This window comes from Capra hircus, chromosome 15 (assembly GCF_001704415.2).
Source record: "Capra hircus breed San Clemente chromosome 15, ASM170441v1, whole genome shotgun sequence".
NCBI lineage: Eukaryota > Metazoa > Chordata > Mammalia > Artiodactyla > Bovidae > Capra > Capra hircus.
Genome location: NC_030822.1, coordinates 53,148,061 through 53,162,941, shown reverse-complemented (window position 1 = coordinate 53,162,941; position 14,881 = coordinate 53,148,061). Strand labels below are relative to the sequence as shown.

Below are 14,881 nucleotides of genomic sequence, written 5' to 3'. Positions count from 1 at the left end.
ACAAGTAGTCACTTCAAGACTAGAGAGCTCTGGATATAAGTCTTTGCCCTTTTCCATTGAGGGGATTCCTGGAAGAAAACCAGGTAGAGAAAATGCTTAGGCAAAAGGTTTGGGCAGTAGTCACATTCTGCTTATTTGGTGATTCCTGGAGGGGATTGATACGTCTCTGTGTCAGTGGGCAGTATGAGGGGTAGCGGCCGAGTGCAGACTCTGGAGCCATATAGGTTGAAATCCCAGCTTTACCACGGAATCCACGAACTTGGATTCCGTGACCTCTCTCCATTTCAGTTTTCTCACCTTTAAAATTAAGATAATAATGACACCTGCCTCACTGGATTGTTCTGAGGTTTATCTAAGTTAATACAGAAAATTCCTGGAAGCATGCCTCATACATGTTAACCATTGTTATTTTTTAGCTTTGACTCTATTGAGGGCAATTATTTAGTGTAAAATGGTTAGATTATGATTATAGAAACTCACTAGAGAGACAGTATAACTTCATGTAAAAATATGTGTATATATTCTTGTTTTTGTCATTTTCTAGCTCTAACCTCAGGCAAGCTGCTCCACTTCTTTGAGCCTCAGGTGTGTTTTCTGTAAATGGAAATGATAAAGCCAGCTGTGAAATGTTGTTAGGCTTAGAGATGACATGTGTAAAGGACTCAGTATGTGTGTGCTGTGGCATCCACTCTGGCCCCCATTTTCTCCCTCACAGAACCTAAAATGGCGGAAGAAGAAGAAAGTAATTTCAGCTCTCCACTGATGCTTTGGCTCCAGCAAGAACAGAAGCGGAAGGAAAGCATTGCTGAGAAAAAGCCCAAGAAAGGACTTGTTTTTGAAATTTCAAGTGATGATGGCTTTCAGATATGTGCAGAAAGTATTGAAGGTGAGTGGGTTAAATTAGGTTGGCCTGACAGCACAGGCTCTGTTCAGTCAGGGCTGCACTTTGTCTGTAGGAGCACCATTTATGCGGGCAGCTCCGTATATGACAGATTGGATTGGAGACATTGGAAAGCAAGAGGCCACTAGTTAGAGTATTGCTGCAGTAGAGATGTCAGGTAAGAAAGTCCACTTCTGGAAGGAGAGGAAGGGAAGGGAGGGAAGAACGGACACATTTGTGACTGCTTGGATGTAGAGGGCAGAGACAGATGTCAAAGATGACTGAAGATTCAGGCCTGGGTGACTAAAAAATGTGATATATAAAGCAAACAAAAAAATAATGCAAGTTCTATATAAGATGCATTACATGCAGAGTGTGGGAAGAGAGATCACAGGCTCAAGTCAGAGGTGGAAGGGATTGTGAAGGTTTTCTGGTTACACCCCTTAATTATAAGGAGCCGAGAGGTTGTGATCTTCCCACAGTCCTGGTTAACCATTATTGCTGTTACTGTGTTGGTTAGGGGTACAGGGAGCAGAGTTCATACCACATATTCAGGTTTGGGACCTCATTTCTAGGGAAATGAGTGCTTGGGGAATCAGGGGTCATTTTCAGAAGATAGGCATCTCCTCACTGCTTTTGCATCCTTTATAATAGAAAGGAGCCCTGCTGGGTGGGACGCCTTCCCAGCTTTCTTATTCACTGAACTGATTTAAACTAAGAAATTTAGTTTAAATTTTTTTTTTTTTAGATTTAAACTAAGAAAACGACATAAAGCTGATTTAGCAGGGGATATTTCCACTACATTGGTATTGAGATGTTTGACTGAATATCTTAAAAAAAAAAACACAAAAACTTCTTATTTTATATTGCAGTATAATCAATTAATGGTGTTGTGATAGTTTCAGGTGTATTGCAGAGCAACACTTAACTGAATGTCTTACTTCCCTTACAGATGCCTGGAAGTCCCTGACAGACAAAGTCCAGGAAGCTCGGTCAAACGCCCGCCTGAAGCAGCTCTCATTTGCAGGTAATGCTACAGAGGTCATCTTCTGCCTGTTTCAGTATCCTCTGGTAGCTTGTAACTCTAAGCTACAGGGTTGGTTCTACCCCCAAAAAAAATCCTCCTCCTTTTTAAAAAAAAATCTTTTTTCACACTTTATTAAGATATAAACCTTATACTACACAGTTTACCCATTTAAAGCATACAGATCAGTGGTTTTTAGTGTATTCACAGAGCTGTGCAAGCCATCACTACTGTATAATTCCAGAACATTTTCATCATCCCTGAAAGAAACCCCATACCCATCAGTGGTCATGCCTCAGCCCCAGCTCCTGGCAGCCACTCCTCTGCTCTGTCTCTGGATGCACCTACTCATACATTTCCTACAGAAATGAATCATATATGACATAGCCTCTTGTGCCTGGCTGCTTTCGTTTAATATAATTTTTCTACTGGAACATCGCCTCAGTTCTTTTTTCCTTTTTTTACAATTTCTATTGTAGTAAAATACACATAACAAAAATTTTTAATTAGAAATAATTTAAAATTTTTTAATTAGAAATAATTAAAAAAATTTTAATTAGAAATAATTAAAAATTTTTTAATTAGAAGTAGTTTAAAATTATTTGTAAGTATACACTTCAGTGGATTAAATACAGCCACCTTGTTGTGCAGCGCTTGCCACCATCCGTCTCTCTAACTTTTCCTCATCTTATTTGTTTGTTCACGTTTCTGGCTGCCCCGGCTCTTCGAGGCTGTGTGTGGGCTTTCTCCAGTGGCAAGTGGAGGCCACTCTCTGGTTGTGGCACACGGGCTTCTCGTTGTGGCGGCTTCTCCTGTGGAGCACAAGCTTTGGGGCGCACAGGCTTCAGTGGTGGTGGCGCATGGGCTTAGTTGCCCTGCAGCATGTGGCGTTTTTTCAAACCAGAGATTGAACCCATGTTCCCTGCATTGGCCAGCAGATTCTTTAAACCACTGAACCACTAGGGAAGTCCATGTAACTTTTCATCTTGTAAAACTGAAACTCCATATCCATTAAACAGTGACTCCCTATTCTCCCCTTCCTACAGCTTCTGGTAGCCACCATTATTCTTTCTTTCCATCTTTGTGATTTTAACTGTTTGAAGCACCTCATGTGAGTGTTTGCCCTCTTGTGCCTGGGTTAGTACGCTCAGCATAATGTCCTCCAGGTGCATCGTTCCATGTTGCAGAACTTCCTTTTTCAGGCTGAATATTATTCCATTTAGTGTATATTACATTGACTTTATCAATTGATCCATCAGTGGGCACTTAGATTGCTTCCCAGTTTTTGATAATTTGAATAATTCTGCTATTAACGTGTGTACAGTTATCTCTTCAAGACTTTGCTTTCAGTTCTCTTGGATATATACCCAGAAGTATATACCAGTATATATCCAGTACCCACTGCTGGATCTTACAGTGATTCTATTTTTAATTTTATGAAGAACTGCCAAACTCTTTTCTACAATGTCTATATCATTTTACATTCCCACCAGTGATGCACAGAAGTTCCAATTTTTTCACATCCTCACCAATACTTGTTGTTTTCTGCACATTTCCCTAATCGCTTGAGATGTTGAGCATCTTATCTTGTGCTTATCAGCCATCTATATATCTTCTTTAGAGAAATGCTTATTCAAGTCCTTTGTCTGTTTCTTCATAAGATGTTTTTTTGTTTGTTGTTGAGTTTCATAAGTTCTGTATATTAAGGATAATAATTCCTTATCAGATATGTAATTTGCAAATATTTTCTTTCATTCTGTGGGCTGCCTTCTTTTTTACTTTGGGGATAGTGTCTTTTTTGTTTTTTAGATCGGTGAGGGAGATATTTTGGGGGCAACAAAATATGGTTCATAGATTCTGCTCTGTCCAGCTGTGGTGGTCATTGGGTGAACTATAATTAAAATTTGTTATATGGCCTCTCCCGGGGTCACTCTGAACTGAATATTGATGATACATGTAAGATTCTGCTCCTGGGAGTGAAACAGCTGGGTCTGTGGTGACTCTGTACTTAGCTTTATGAGGAACTGCCAAATTGTTTTTCCAGTGTGGCATCACCATTTTACATTTACCAGCAATGTACAATGATTCCAATATCCATATCCTTGTCAACACTTGTTAGTGTCTGTCTTTTTGATCATAGACATCTTAGTGAGTATGAAATGGTGTCTCATTGTGTTTTTGTTATACTTTCTTTTTAAAGTTGAAGTAGACTCATTGGTATTAGATTTCAAATTAAATTTAGGAAGTATAAAAATATATCACACAGTTTCAAATACAATTACAGATTTTAATTAATCTAGGGTGGAAGAAAACCTTCCATTCACTCTGGCTCTTCTGTATCTAGCCACCTCTCTAACAGTCTCCTTTCAGATTGGTCCTGGAAAGGAAAATGAATGAGTACCTAGAGGAATTTTCTTTATAATATTTTTGTTTAAAGAGGGAAGAGAGGACAGAGAAAGACAAATATATGATATCACTTATGAATGTGCTGTGAACATGTGAAGAAGTTTCTTAGCCGTGTCCAACACTTTGCAACCCCATGGACTGTAGCCCACCAGGCTCATCTGTCCATGGGATTCTCCAGGCAAGAATACGGGAGTGGGTTGCCATTCCTTTCTTCAGGGGACCTTCCTGACTCGGATGAAACGCACATCTCTTAGGTCTCCTGCATCTCAGGCCAGTTCTTTACTAGTAGTGCCACCATGTGGAATCTAAAAAAAAAAAAAAGATACAAATGGACTTATCTTCAAAATAGAAATAGACCCACAGACACAGAGCTTCCCCAGTGGCGCTAGTGATAAAGAACCCACCTGCTATTGCAGGAGATGCTGGATTGGAAAGACCCCCTGGAGTAGGGCATGTCAGCCCACTCCAATATTCTCGCCTAGAGAATCCCATGGACAGAGGAGCCTGGCAGGCTACAGTCCATAAGATCACAAAGGGCCAGACATGACTGAAGCGACTTAGCACACACAGACATAGAAAGCAAAGTAGCAGATGCTGGGAGTGAACCACACTGATCTCTGTGTTCCATAGTCCAGAACCTGCCCATCATTCTCCGTCTCCCAGGCTACTGCCTTGTCCTTGTCCCCACACGCTTATATTCTAGAGGTAGCTGCCAGTGCTCTGAAGAAGATAAAATGGAGTGATGAAAGAGTCTGACACAAGGGTAGGTACTTGCTGGCAGGGAGTCTCTTCTAGATAGAGTGGTCAGAAAAGGCATCTCCTGAGGTGACATTAAAGCTGAGACCTTCCTGTCTCAGGTACCTTCCAGTTATGTTCACCTTTGTTTTCCCAAGATTCTTTCTGCCACAGTGGATAGACAGAAGGAATGCAGGTGATACAGCAGGTGACCAGTAAATATCTGTTGGATGAGGAAGCGAATCGCCCACAAGAGACTAGGTTGTTCCCACAGTATCCTACTACGCATTTATCCTATATCTTACACATTTATCTGGTTGCTTTCACTTTGCGAGGTTTGTGTACATAATATATCTCCCTCTGCCAAGGGCTCCTTGAGACCAGGCACCATGCATAACTCATCTTTCTTTTCCTGTTATTGACACAATGTCTAATCTCATTGTAAGCCCTCTAGTAAATGCAGAGTTAAACACTCAGACTAAACCTTAAAATGAATTTTGCGAAAATACCTATAAGTATCTTTTTAATGGCTTTTTCTGTCAGAATGCACAGGAAACTAAAACTCCTAGGAAGAAATTCTTGGGGAAAATCAGTGTTCTTTAGAGGTAAAAAAGTGGGGCTCGCCTGGCAGTTCAGTGGCTAAGACTCTGTGCTCCCAGTGCAGGGGGCCCAGCTTTGACCCCTGGTCAGAAACTGGATGCCACATACTGCAGCCAAGAGTTTGCCTGCTGCAACTAAAAATCCCGCGTGCCACAGTGAAGACTGAAGATTCCACGTGCTGTAACTACAACCCGGTGCAGCCCAATAAATAAATACATACATATATTTAAAATGTTTGTCATAGCCTTTTATGGCTTGAGCTCTTATATTGTCAACTTGTGTTTTATGCTTGTATAGGTTGAGTTATAATCAGAACAGTAATTTTATCATAAGAATGTTGCTTATCTGGAGACTTAACTTTCTGCTTGCTTCTAAAACCAAATTATATCCCTTAGAAATTCTCAAATGGAAATTAGGCATCTAATAATAACTTTTCCCTTTTTAGAAAAATTATCCAAGATGTAAAATTTTACAAGTTGAAAAAACTACCACAATAACAAATTCAAAGGTAGGATGAGGTTCTACCTCCTAGAAGTGATTGTTAACATTTAAACACAGATATCCTTTGAGACATAACATAAGGCCCCAGAGTTATACTGGAGTTCCATCTCTATAAATATGCTTTATATTTAAGCAATGTGTCCATTGGAATTACATGTATTCCATTGGAATTGCATGTATTCTAGCACAGTTAGGCCTGTGAAATGTATATCTTGTCTACAACAGACACCATTATTATTTTGTTATCTATTAATAATACCAAAAACAATCATTGTAAATGAAATAATACTGTTTACTTCATTAGCTATTTGCTAGTGTCAAAAAGAGGGATGGCAGTTATTACCCTGTCCCATTTGTTAATGGAGGAAGACAATCATTTCAGAAAGTGTTTGACCGTCTATGCCAGCAGACTTACATAAATGTTGTTTTCTATAAATTAAAAAGAAATAGGTGCTCATTAAAAGACTTAGAGTGAAACAAAGTGGCTATTGTGTATTTCTCCATACATTCGCCATAATAACATGGAAGAGCGTTTTCTGTTAGGGTTTACCAACATTCCTTATAAATTTTAGTGAGGTGCCTATGTGTATGTGTATGAGCTCATGGAATCCAGGTGCTCCACTAGGTATAAACAAAAATGGAATCATAGTTGGAGTTACACAGTCCAAGGTTCAAATCCTGTCCCACTAGCTAGATTACCTTAGGTGTGAATCTAGATTTACTTTCCTTGAGATGAGGCCAGTAATTCCTGCCTCATCTCATAATTCATGGTCACTATGACCGTGTAATGAAATAACACAGCATTTCCCATGTGCATAGGAACATAGAAAGGAAAATAGTCCAGAATTTGATGGCATGCTTTTTTCACTGTCACAGTATTTTCCATATGGATCTGTATCCACATTATTTTTTTGGCTACCTAATGCTTATTTCTAGCTCATCTTTATATAATTCACCCTTGAGCAGCCTCTGACAGAGTTGTTCCTTAGCTTAGGCATTTCTTTGGTTGTATGTGGCTTTTGTTGGCTGGGCTCCTCACTACCCTGGTGCCTTTGATCCTACAGGTGTGAACGGTTTGCGGATGCTGGGGATTCTCCATGACGCTGTTGTATTCCTGATAGAGCAACTGTCTGGTGCCAAGCACTGTAGGAATTACAAATTCCGTTTCCACAAACCAGAGGAGGCCAATGAGCCCCCACTGAACCCTCACGGCTCAGCCAGGGCCGAAGTCCACCTGAGGCAAGTTCTGTTCTTTTCCTTAAGCAGTTTGGGGTCCTGATTTTATTGTTTACTGGTATAATTATTTTCCCACTTAACCTCTGAGACTTCCTGTTAACACTGTCCTTCACTGGTTCTACTAAACTGTCTCTCTAAACATATCTTAATCTTTTGGCTCCAGGAAGTCAGCCTTTGACATGTTTAACTTCCTGGCTTCTAAACACCGGCAGCCTCCTGAGTACAATCCCAATGACGAGGAAGAGGAGGAGGTGCAGCTGAAGTCAGCTCGGTAAGTCTGGAGTGGAGTGGGGCCACCAGAAATAGTCTTTGCGAATGAAACAATACCATTTGCAGCAATGTGGATGGACCTAGAGATTATACTAAGTGAAGTGAGAAAGAGGCAGATACCATACGATAGCATTTGTATTACGTGGAATCTAAAATGCAATACAAATGAACTTATTTTACTAAACAGAAACAGACTTACAGACATGGAAAACAAACTTACAGTTACCAAAAGGGAAAGGGAGTAGGGATAAATTAGGAGTCTGGGATTAGCAGATACAAACTACCACTGTATATAAAATAGGTGAACAGTAAGGTCCTACCATACAGCACAGGGAACCATGTTCAATCCTGTAGTAAACCGTAAAGGAAAAGAATATGTAAAAGAATGTAAAGTAAAACCACTTTGCTGTACACCAGAAATTGATACAGCATTGTAAATCAACTGTATTAAAAAATGAAGAAATACTCTTTCCTTCCCTCTCTTCCAGTTTTGCTTGCATCAGAATATCCCAAATAATATTTAAGAAGAGGAATATAGTTTGTGTTGAAGTAGCAGTAACTGGCTGGCAAAGAGAGAAGAATATGTTAACAGAGGAGAAAGTCAAATAACTAAAAGATGTATATTTTATTCAGCTGTGGTATACTCTGTCAGCTTTGGGTGAACCACCATAGACTTCATATATAATGTATTCTAGGCATAATTTTATAAGGTGGGCTTTCCTCATGGCTCAGTAGTAAAAAATCTACCTGCCAACGCAGGAGCCTCAGGTTTGATCCCTGGGTCAGAAGGATCCCCTGGAATAGGAAAGTGGCACCCCACTCCAGTATTCTTGCCTGGGAAATCCCATGGACAGAGGAGCCTGGCAGGCCACAGTCCATGAGATCACAAAAGAGTGGGACATGACTTAGCAACTAAGCAACGATACATTTTTATAAGGCACTCGTTCTGCTTCTCATTGAACACACAGTGTAGTCATATGCTCTAGGACTATTTGATCCAAGCCTCAAAACTGATGATTTCCTAAAGAGAATTTATTAATAACGAGCCTTCTTTCTTTAGGAGGGCAACTAGTATGGATCTACCAATGCCCATGCGTTTCCGGCACTTAAAAAAGACTTCTAAGGAGGCAGTTGGTGTCTACAGGTATGGAGAAAATTATAGAAAGAATTCTAGAAAACTAATGAAATTTTCCAAAATCAAAGTGGACCAAATGCTGAAGTCACGTCCTTCATTCAGCAAATGAGGTTTTTATCAGTATTACTAATTGAACCTGATGTCCTGGGATCCTGGAGCTCCTTATGTTGAACAAGGAATTTAACACAGTGAGCATTAATGTACTGATACTTCTAGTGGGTTATGGAATGGAGAAATCTTTAGTCCTTGGCCATTTGTTAGAACGATTAGTATATTCACTCAAATCAGGTGGGTCCAGTTTTTCTACCCCAAGTGTCTGTCTCTCCTGGAGAAATGGAGACCAATAGATTCTACTGAATTGAACCAGTAGAAATAGAGACCAATAAATCTCTTCATAGACATGGAGATTTTATTCATGTATTCCCACATTTAACCTTATTTGCAAAATCGGCAGCTGATGTCTTTTCCATCTTTATGTCCTAGGTCTCCCATCCACGGCCGGGGTCTTTTTTGTAAGAGAAACATTGATGCAGGTGAGATGGTGATTGAGTATGCTGGCAACGTCATCCGTTCCATCCAGACTGACAAGCGAGAGAAGTACTATGACAGCAAGGTGAGTCCCACACTTGTACTCTCCAGTTCTTTTGTTATAGAAGGAGGCCATCACCTACAGAGATGGTCCCTAGATCTTAGAGGAATTAGTGTATTTTATTAATGAGACACTTTTTTTTTATTACATTTTAACATCTCTGAATTTGTGGTGGGCCCAGTCCACTCTAGGGATTAGCACACAAAGATACTCTTTGAAGATTTGTCTGAATGGATCCCAGGATCGAAAGCACATTGTGACGCAAGCTGTAGGTTTCTCTTGCCACAGGTTTCTCTTGTGGAGACGTTAATAAACCTATGGTCCAGTGCCCGTAATCTAGGAATTTCTCGTGGAAGCATCCTGAAAGATGGGAGAGATCCAGAAATTTTACCAGAAGGAACTTTGTTCGTCAGTGGCTAAGATCACATCAGAAAAAGGTTGGGTGTTGTCCAGCCTGAGCCGTAATCAACGCCAGGCTCTCCTCTGTCCTCCTCTGTCCTCCTTCCTGCAGGGCATCGGCTGCTACATGTTCCGGATCGATGACTCCGAGGTGGTGGACGCCACCATGCACGGGAATGCCGCCCGCTTCATCAACCACTCGTGTGAGCCCAACTGCTACTCTCGGGTCATCAACATCGATGGGCAGAAGCACATTGTCATCTTCGCTATGCGCAAGATCTACCGAGGGGAGGAACTCACTTACGACTATAAATTCCCCATTGAGGACGCCAGCAACAAGCTCCCCTGCAACTGTGGTGCCAAGAAATGCCGGAAGTTCCTAAACTAAAGCTGCTCTTCTCCCCAGTATCGGAGTACTAGGACCCAGGGCCTCCACAGTGATGCCGAAGGCCTTTGCCAGCAGCCAGGTATTCCAGGATTGAGTGGGCACAGTTGAGGGGCCTGTTTGACAACTGGGCTCCCTTGGGTCCCATATTCACATTCTAGTGATCATAGTCCTGGAGAGAGATGAGGTCTAGAAGAAAAGATCCACAATCGGCTTTCTACTGGGGCCCCTCTGTGTGCCGTTAAAAAGTGGGAGAAGGGGTCCCTAGCAGACTTGCCTGGAAGGAGCCTGTAGAGGGTTAGTTGTGTGGGGAGATTGGCCTGAGCACCTCCTCAGAAGTTGCCACCCTAGCCTTGGTGTTTCCCAAGCACTGTAAGCGAGGGGTCAGGCACAGCCCTGGTGCAGGGTTGGTTAGAGACCTGACAATTTGCCAGCCCTGCCCAGCCTGTTGCCATGTGTTGAACAAAGACGGTCTGGTGGTTTTCCCTACTATCCTCCCAGTTGAGAGTTCCCTTCTGGTTGGGAGACAGGATTCTTAGCACCTTTGGTGTCAAAAGCTGTCTTGGGGTTGTGCCAATTCATTACCAAACATTGAGCCTGTGGGCTTTAAGTGGGAGTGTTATCCCCATGAGCCTTATCTCAGTCAGTCACCTTCCTAGACAATAGGAGCGGCTTCCCTCTCATTCCTTCTCTTCACTCCACTTTCTCGTTCCCCCATTCTGCATCCCACTGCTTTCCCGTTCTCTCTGGGTGGTAGGGGAGAGTGACTCCCTGTGTAAGAACACTCCCTGTTGGGCATAGGATGTGCCTACAAGACGTTCCCTGAGCCTGTAAGCACTCCCAGTGGGAAAGTGGACAGGAGCCATTGGCCGTAACCAGACAGAATTTGGAGATGTTTTCATAAAGCTCCACTGAGAGTTTTACAGAAATATATGTAGAAGAAGAAGATTATTTAAATAGGATCTGAATCATGCAACAGTCAGAGTTTCACAACCAGGATGACCCCTGGGTCCCATTCCTAGGACATGGTAACTTTATTTTCCCCTTGTTAAGACATAGGAAGACTTAATTTTTAAATGGTCAGTGTCCAGTTGAAGGCAGAACACTAATCGGATTTCAAGGCCCAAAACTTGGGGACTAGACCACCTTGTATCGAGGGACCTCTGCCACCTGTGCAAAATCTGTGGCTAAAGCAAATGAAATGAAATGACACTACTGCCCTGATTACTCCTTAGGATGTGGTCAAAACAGCATCAAATGTTTCTTCTCTTCTCTTCCCCAAGACAGTTCCTGAACCTGTTAAATTAAGTCATTGGATTTTACTCGGTTCTGTTTACAGTTTACTATTTAAGGTTTTATAAATGTAAATATATTTTGTATATTTTTCTATGAGAAGCACTTCATAGGGAGAAGCACTTATGACAAGGCTATTTTTTAAACCGCGGTATTATCCTAATTTAAAAGAAGATCGGTTTTTAATAATTTTTTATTTTCATAGGATGAAGTTAGAGAAAATATTCAGCTGTACACACAAAGTCTGGTTTTTCCTGCCCAACTTCCCCCTGGAAGGTGTCCTTTTCGTTGTTTAATGTGTAGCTTGTTTGTGCCCTGTTGACATAAACGTTTCCTGGGTTTGCTCTTTGACAATAAGTGGAAAAGGAAGGTGCCCCCAGCTCCATCGGGCCACTCCCCTCCTTCTCCAGTCAAAGCTCCTGAATGGCTGCGGTAGGATCTCAACATAGCAGTTCCTTCTCCTCTTGCCTGCCTCTCTCCCTCCTTCCTGGCACAGCCCAGTGCTGAGAGGTGAGCGCCAGCACTTCCCTGTCTTTCCTCCTTCAGAGTTAGCAACCAAGCTGAATGGCAACCTGACGTTTTCCATCACCATCTGCCTCGTAGGTCACCTCGTCCCCCCTCTCTCTGCCCAACAAGTCCTCACGCCTGCAAAGACCCCCTGGGTCCCCCCATGCCCTCTTTTGGGCCAGCCCGTTGAAACTGAAGCACAGTCTGACCACTCACGATATTGCAGATGCTCCTCGGCTTCTGTCAGCCATGAGGTTTCAGAGCAGCATAGTCCAGTGGAGGGCGGGGCGCCTCTTCTCACCACGAGAAGCCCATTCCTCCAGAAGGAAGTCTAGCAAAGCAATACGACTCAGCCCAGCGCTCTCTGCCCCGGGACTCACGGCTCTGCTGTGCCTTCCTCCCTGGGCTCCCTGTTCTTCCGTGACCTTAATTAAGAACTTTGGTGGCTCTGCTGGAACACTGTCACTGTTTTCTCTGTTGTGCAGGGAACCCAGCACTGTGGCCAGGATGGCAGAGACTCCCTGTCATCTCAGAGAAGTGCCAGCAGGGGCCTGGGGCAAAGCAGTCTGCCCAGACCTCACCTCCCTTCCTCCTTTTGCCCATGAACAAGATACAGTGGCCCAAGGGGTTCCACTGGTGTCTGGTTTCCTTTATTATTGCACTGTGTGAGGTTTTTTTGTATATCCTTTTATTCCTTTTTCTTTTTTTTTTTAAAGAAAAAAAAAAAACCTTAAGCTGCATTTGTTACTGAAATGATTAATGCACTGACGGGTCATGAATTCACCTTGAGGAAGACCCAAAGGCCAGTCGGGAGTGGGGGAAACTCAGCTCAGTAGACCTAGTGACCGCCCTGCTAGGCCGCGCTGTACTGTGAGCCCCCTCCTCATCTCTTTCTACCAACCCCAAACCCCGAGGCCAGGGGAGGAGCCCCCAGCTTCCTTCTCCTGCCAGCTGCAGATGGTTTGCCTTGCCTTTCCACTCCCTAACTGTCAACCACAGAAATGAGGAGTCCTCCTAGATCTCAGCCTTGAGTCCATTGCCAAAATTCAGCGTACCTGCCAGCAACTTGGGGATTAAGCTAAGGTTTTCCCTGCAAGAGGGAAAGAAGGCGGGAAAAAACAAAACCAACCCGGCATAGCTATCTCCAAGACACCTCTGAGTCTGTTGTGAAAGTGACCAAGGGAATCTCCGCACAAAAGTGCAGACTGAGGAACTGTGGTGGGTTGTTCCCAAGAATCCCCTAAGGGGCACCCCAAGTCCCTAAGGAGTCACAGCTGCAAACCTGGTCAGTTCTCAGTGAGAGAGCCAGCTCACTTACAGCTTTGCTGCTAGAACCTGTTGTGGCTGCATTTCCTGGTGGCCAGTGACGACTGTGTAACCAGAGGAGCTGCATGGCGCTGACCCTTTGGCCGGAACTTGGTCCCTTTGGCTCCCTCCGTTACCGTCCGCCACCTCCAGCCCAGCCCCTCCTGTTTTTAGACCAATAACCAGAATCAAGGGGGACGCCCTGGCAGCTATATATATATATATATATATATAGTTTTCAACCAGACTCCTTTGCCGGGATCCACTCCGCCACCCTGCTTGCCTCTGTCAGCCCCCCCGGCCAATGCTGTGAGCACCATGCAGCTCCCTTGATTTAAAAAAAAAAAAAAAAAAAAAATACAACAACAACAAAAAAAAACAAAAAAAAAACCTTCTAATGAATGTATCTTTCTAAAGGACTGACATTCAATCAAATATCTGAAAATACTAAAGGTCAAAACCTTGTCAGATGTTAAGTTTGATTTGGGATTTTTTTTTTTTTAATAGAAATCAAGTTATGGGTTTTTTGGTTTTTTTTTTTTTTTTTTTTAAAGGAAAAGCGGGTCATTGCAAAGGGCTGGGTGTAATTTTATGTTTCGTTTCCTTCGTTTTAAAGCAATACAAGGTTATTGAGCAGATGGTTTTGTGCCGAATCATGAATACCAGTCAAGTCTCACACTCTGAAACCTTGCAACTTTTTCGTTTTGGTTTTGAAATAAATATAAATATGATATATATAGGAACTAATATAGTAATGCACCATGTAACAAAGCCTAGTTCAGTCCATGGCTTTTAATTCTCTTAACACTATAGATAAGGATTGTGTTACAGTTGCTAGTAGTGGCAGGAAATGGTCAGTCTGGCGCTCCTCTGATCCCCCCACATGGGAGGAGACTCCAGCTCTAAGGGGATGGCAAAACAGTCCATCCCCGGGATCAGAGATAAATGCAGAAATGGTGTCACCTGGGTTTTTTCTGCCTGTGAATGTTGCCAGTCAGTACCTGTACTCCTTGTTTCTCTATTTTTGGTTATGAATGTTGGGGTTACCACCTGCATTTAGGGGAAAATTGTGTTCTGTGCTTTCCTGGTATCTTGTTCCGAGGTACTCTAGTTCTGTCTTTCAACCAAGAAAATAGACTTGTGGTGTTTCTTTTATTGAACTTTTAACAGTCTCTTTAGTAAATACAGGTAGTTGAATAATTGTTTCAAAAGCTCAACAGATGACAAGCTTCTTTTCTAGGAATAAGACATTTCTTGACAACTTTATCATGTATACCAGATCTTTCGGTTTGTTTTTTTTTTTCCCTTGTGTTCTTCCAAGCTTCTGGTTAGAGAAAAAGAAAAAAAAAAAGGAAAAAAATGTGTCTAAAGTCCATCAGTGTTAACTCCCTGTGACAGGGAAGAAGGAAAATACTTTAATAGTTCAAAAAATAATAATGCTGAAAGCTGTCTACGAAAGACTGAATGTAAAAGTAAAAAGTGTATATAGTTGTAAAAAAAAAAGGAGTTTTTAAACATGTTTATTTTCTATGCACTTTTTTTTATTTAAGTGATAGTTTAATTAATAAACATGTCAAGTTTATTGCTGCACATGGTTGAACTTTCTTTTGGCTTTG

At 42.1% G+C, this 14,881-nt stretch overlaps 1 protein-coding gene across 4 annotated transcripts in view; it reads left to right on the top strand.

Annotated features, from left to right (window-relative positions):
- The window catches only part of KMT2A (lysine methyltransferase 2A), a 78,057-nt gene extending 63,202 nt beyond the window's left edge, over window positions 1–14,855 (top strand). For all 4 annotated transcript variants that reach the window (XM_018059721.1, XM_018059720.1, XM_018059719.1 and 1 more), the window contains 7 exons: window positions 716–886; window positions 1,833–1,907; window positions 7,211–7,385; window positions 7,546–7,653; window positions 8,713–8,796; window positions 9,271–9,400; window positions 9,888–14,855. In XM_018059721.1, coding sequence (XP_017915210.1) covers window positions 716–886; window positions 1,833–1,907; window positions 7,211–7,385; window positions 7,546–7,653; window positions 8,713–8,796; window positions 9,271–9,400; window positions 9,888–10,163 — 1,019 coding nt within the window. In that variant the 3' untranslated portion in view covers window positions 10,164–14,855. The remainder of the gene's footprint in view (window positions 1–715; window positions 887–1,832; window positions 1,908–7,210; window positions 7,386–7,545; window positions 7,654–8,712; window positions 8,797–9,270; window positions 9,401–9,887) is intronic.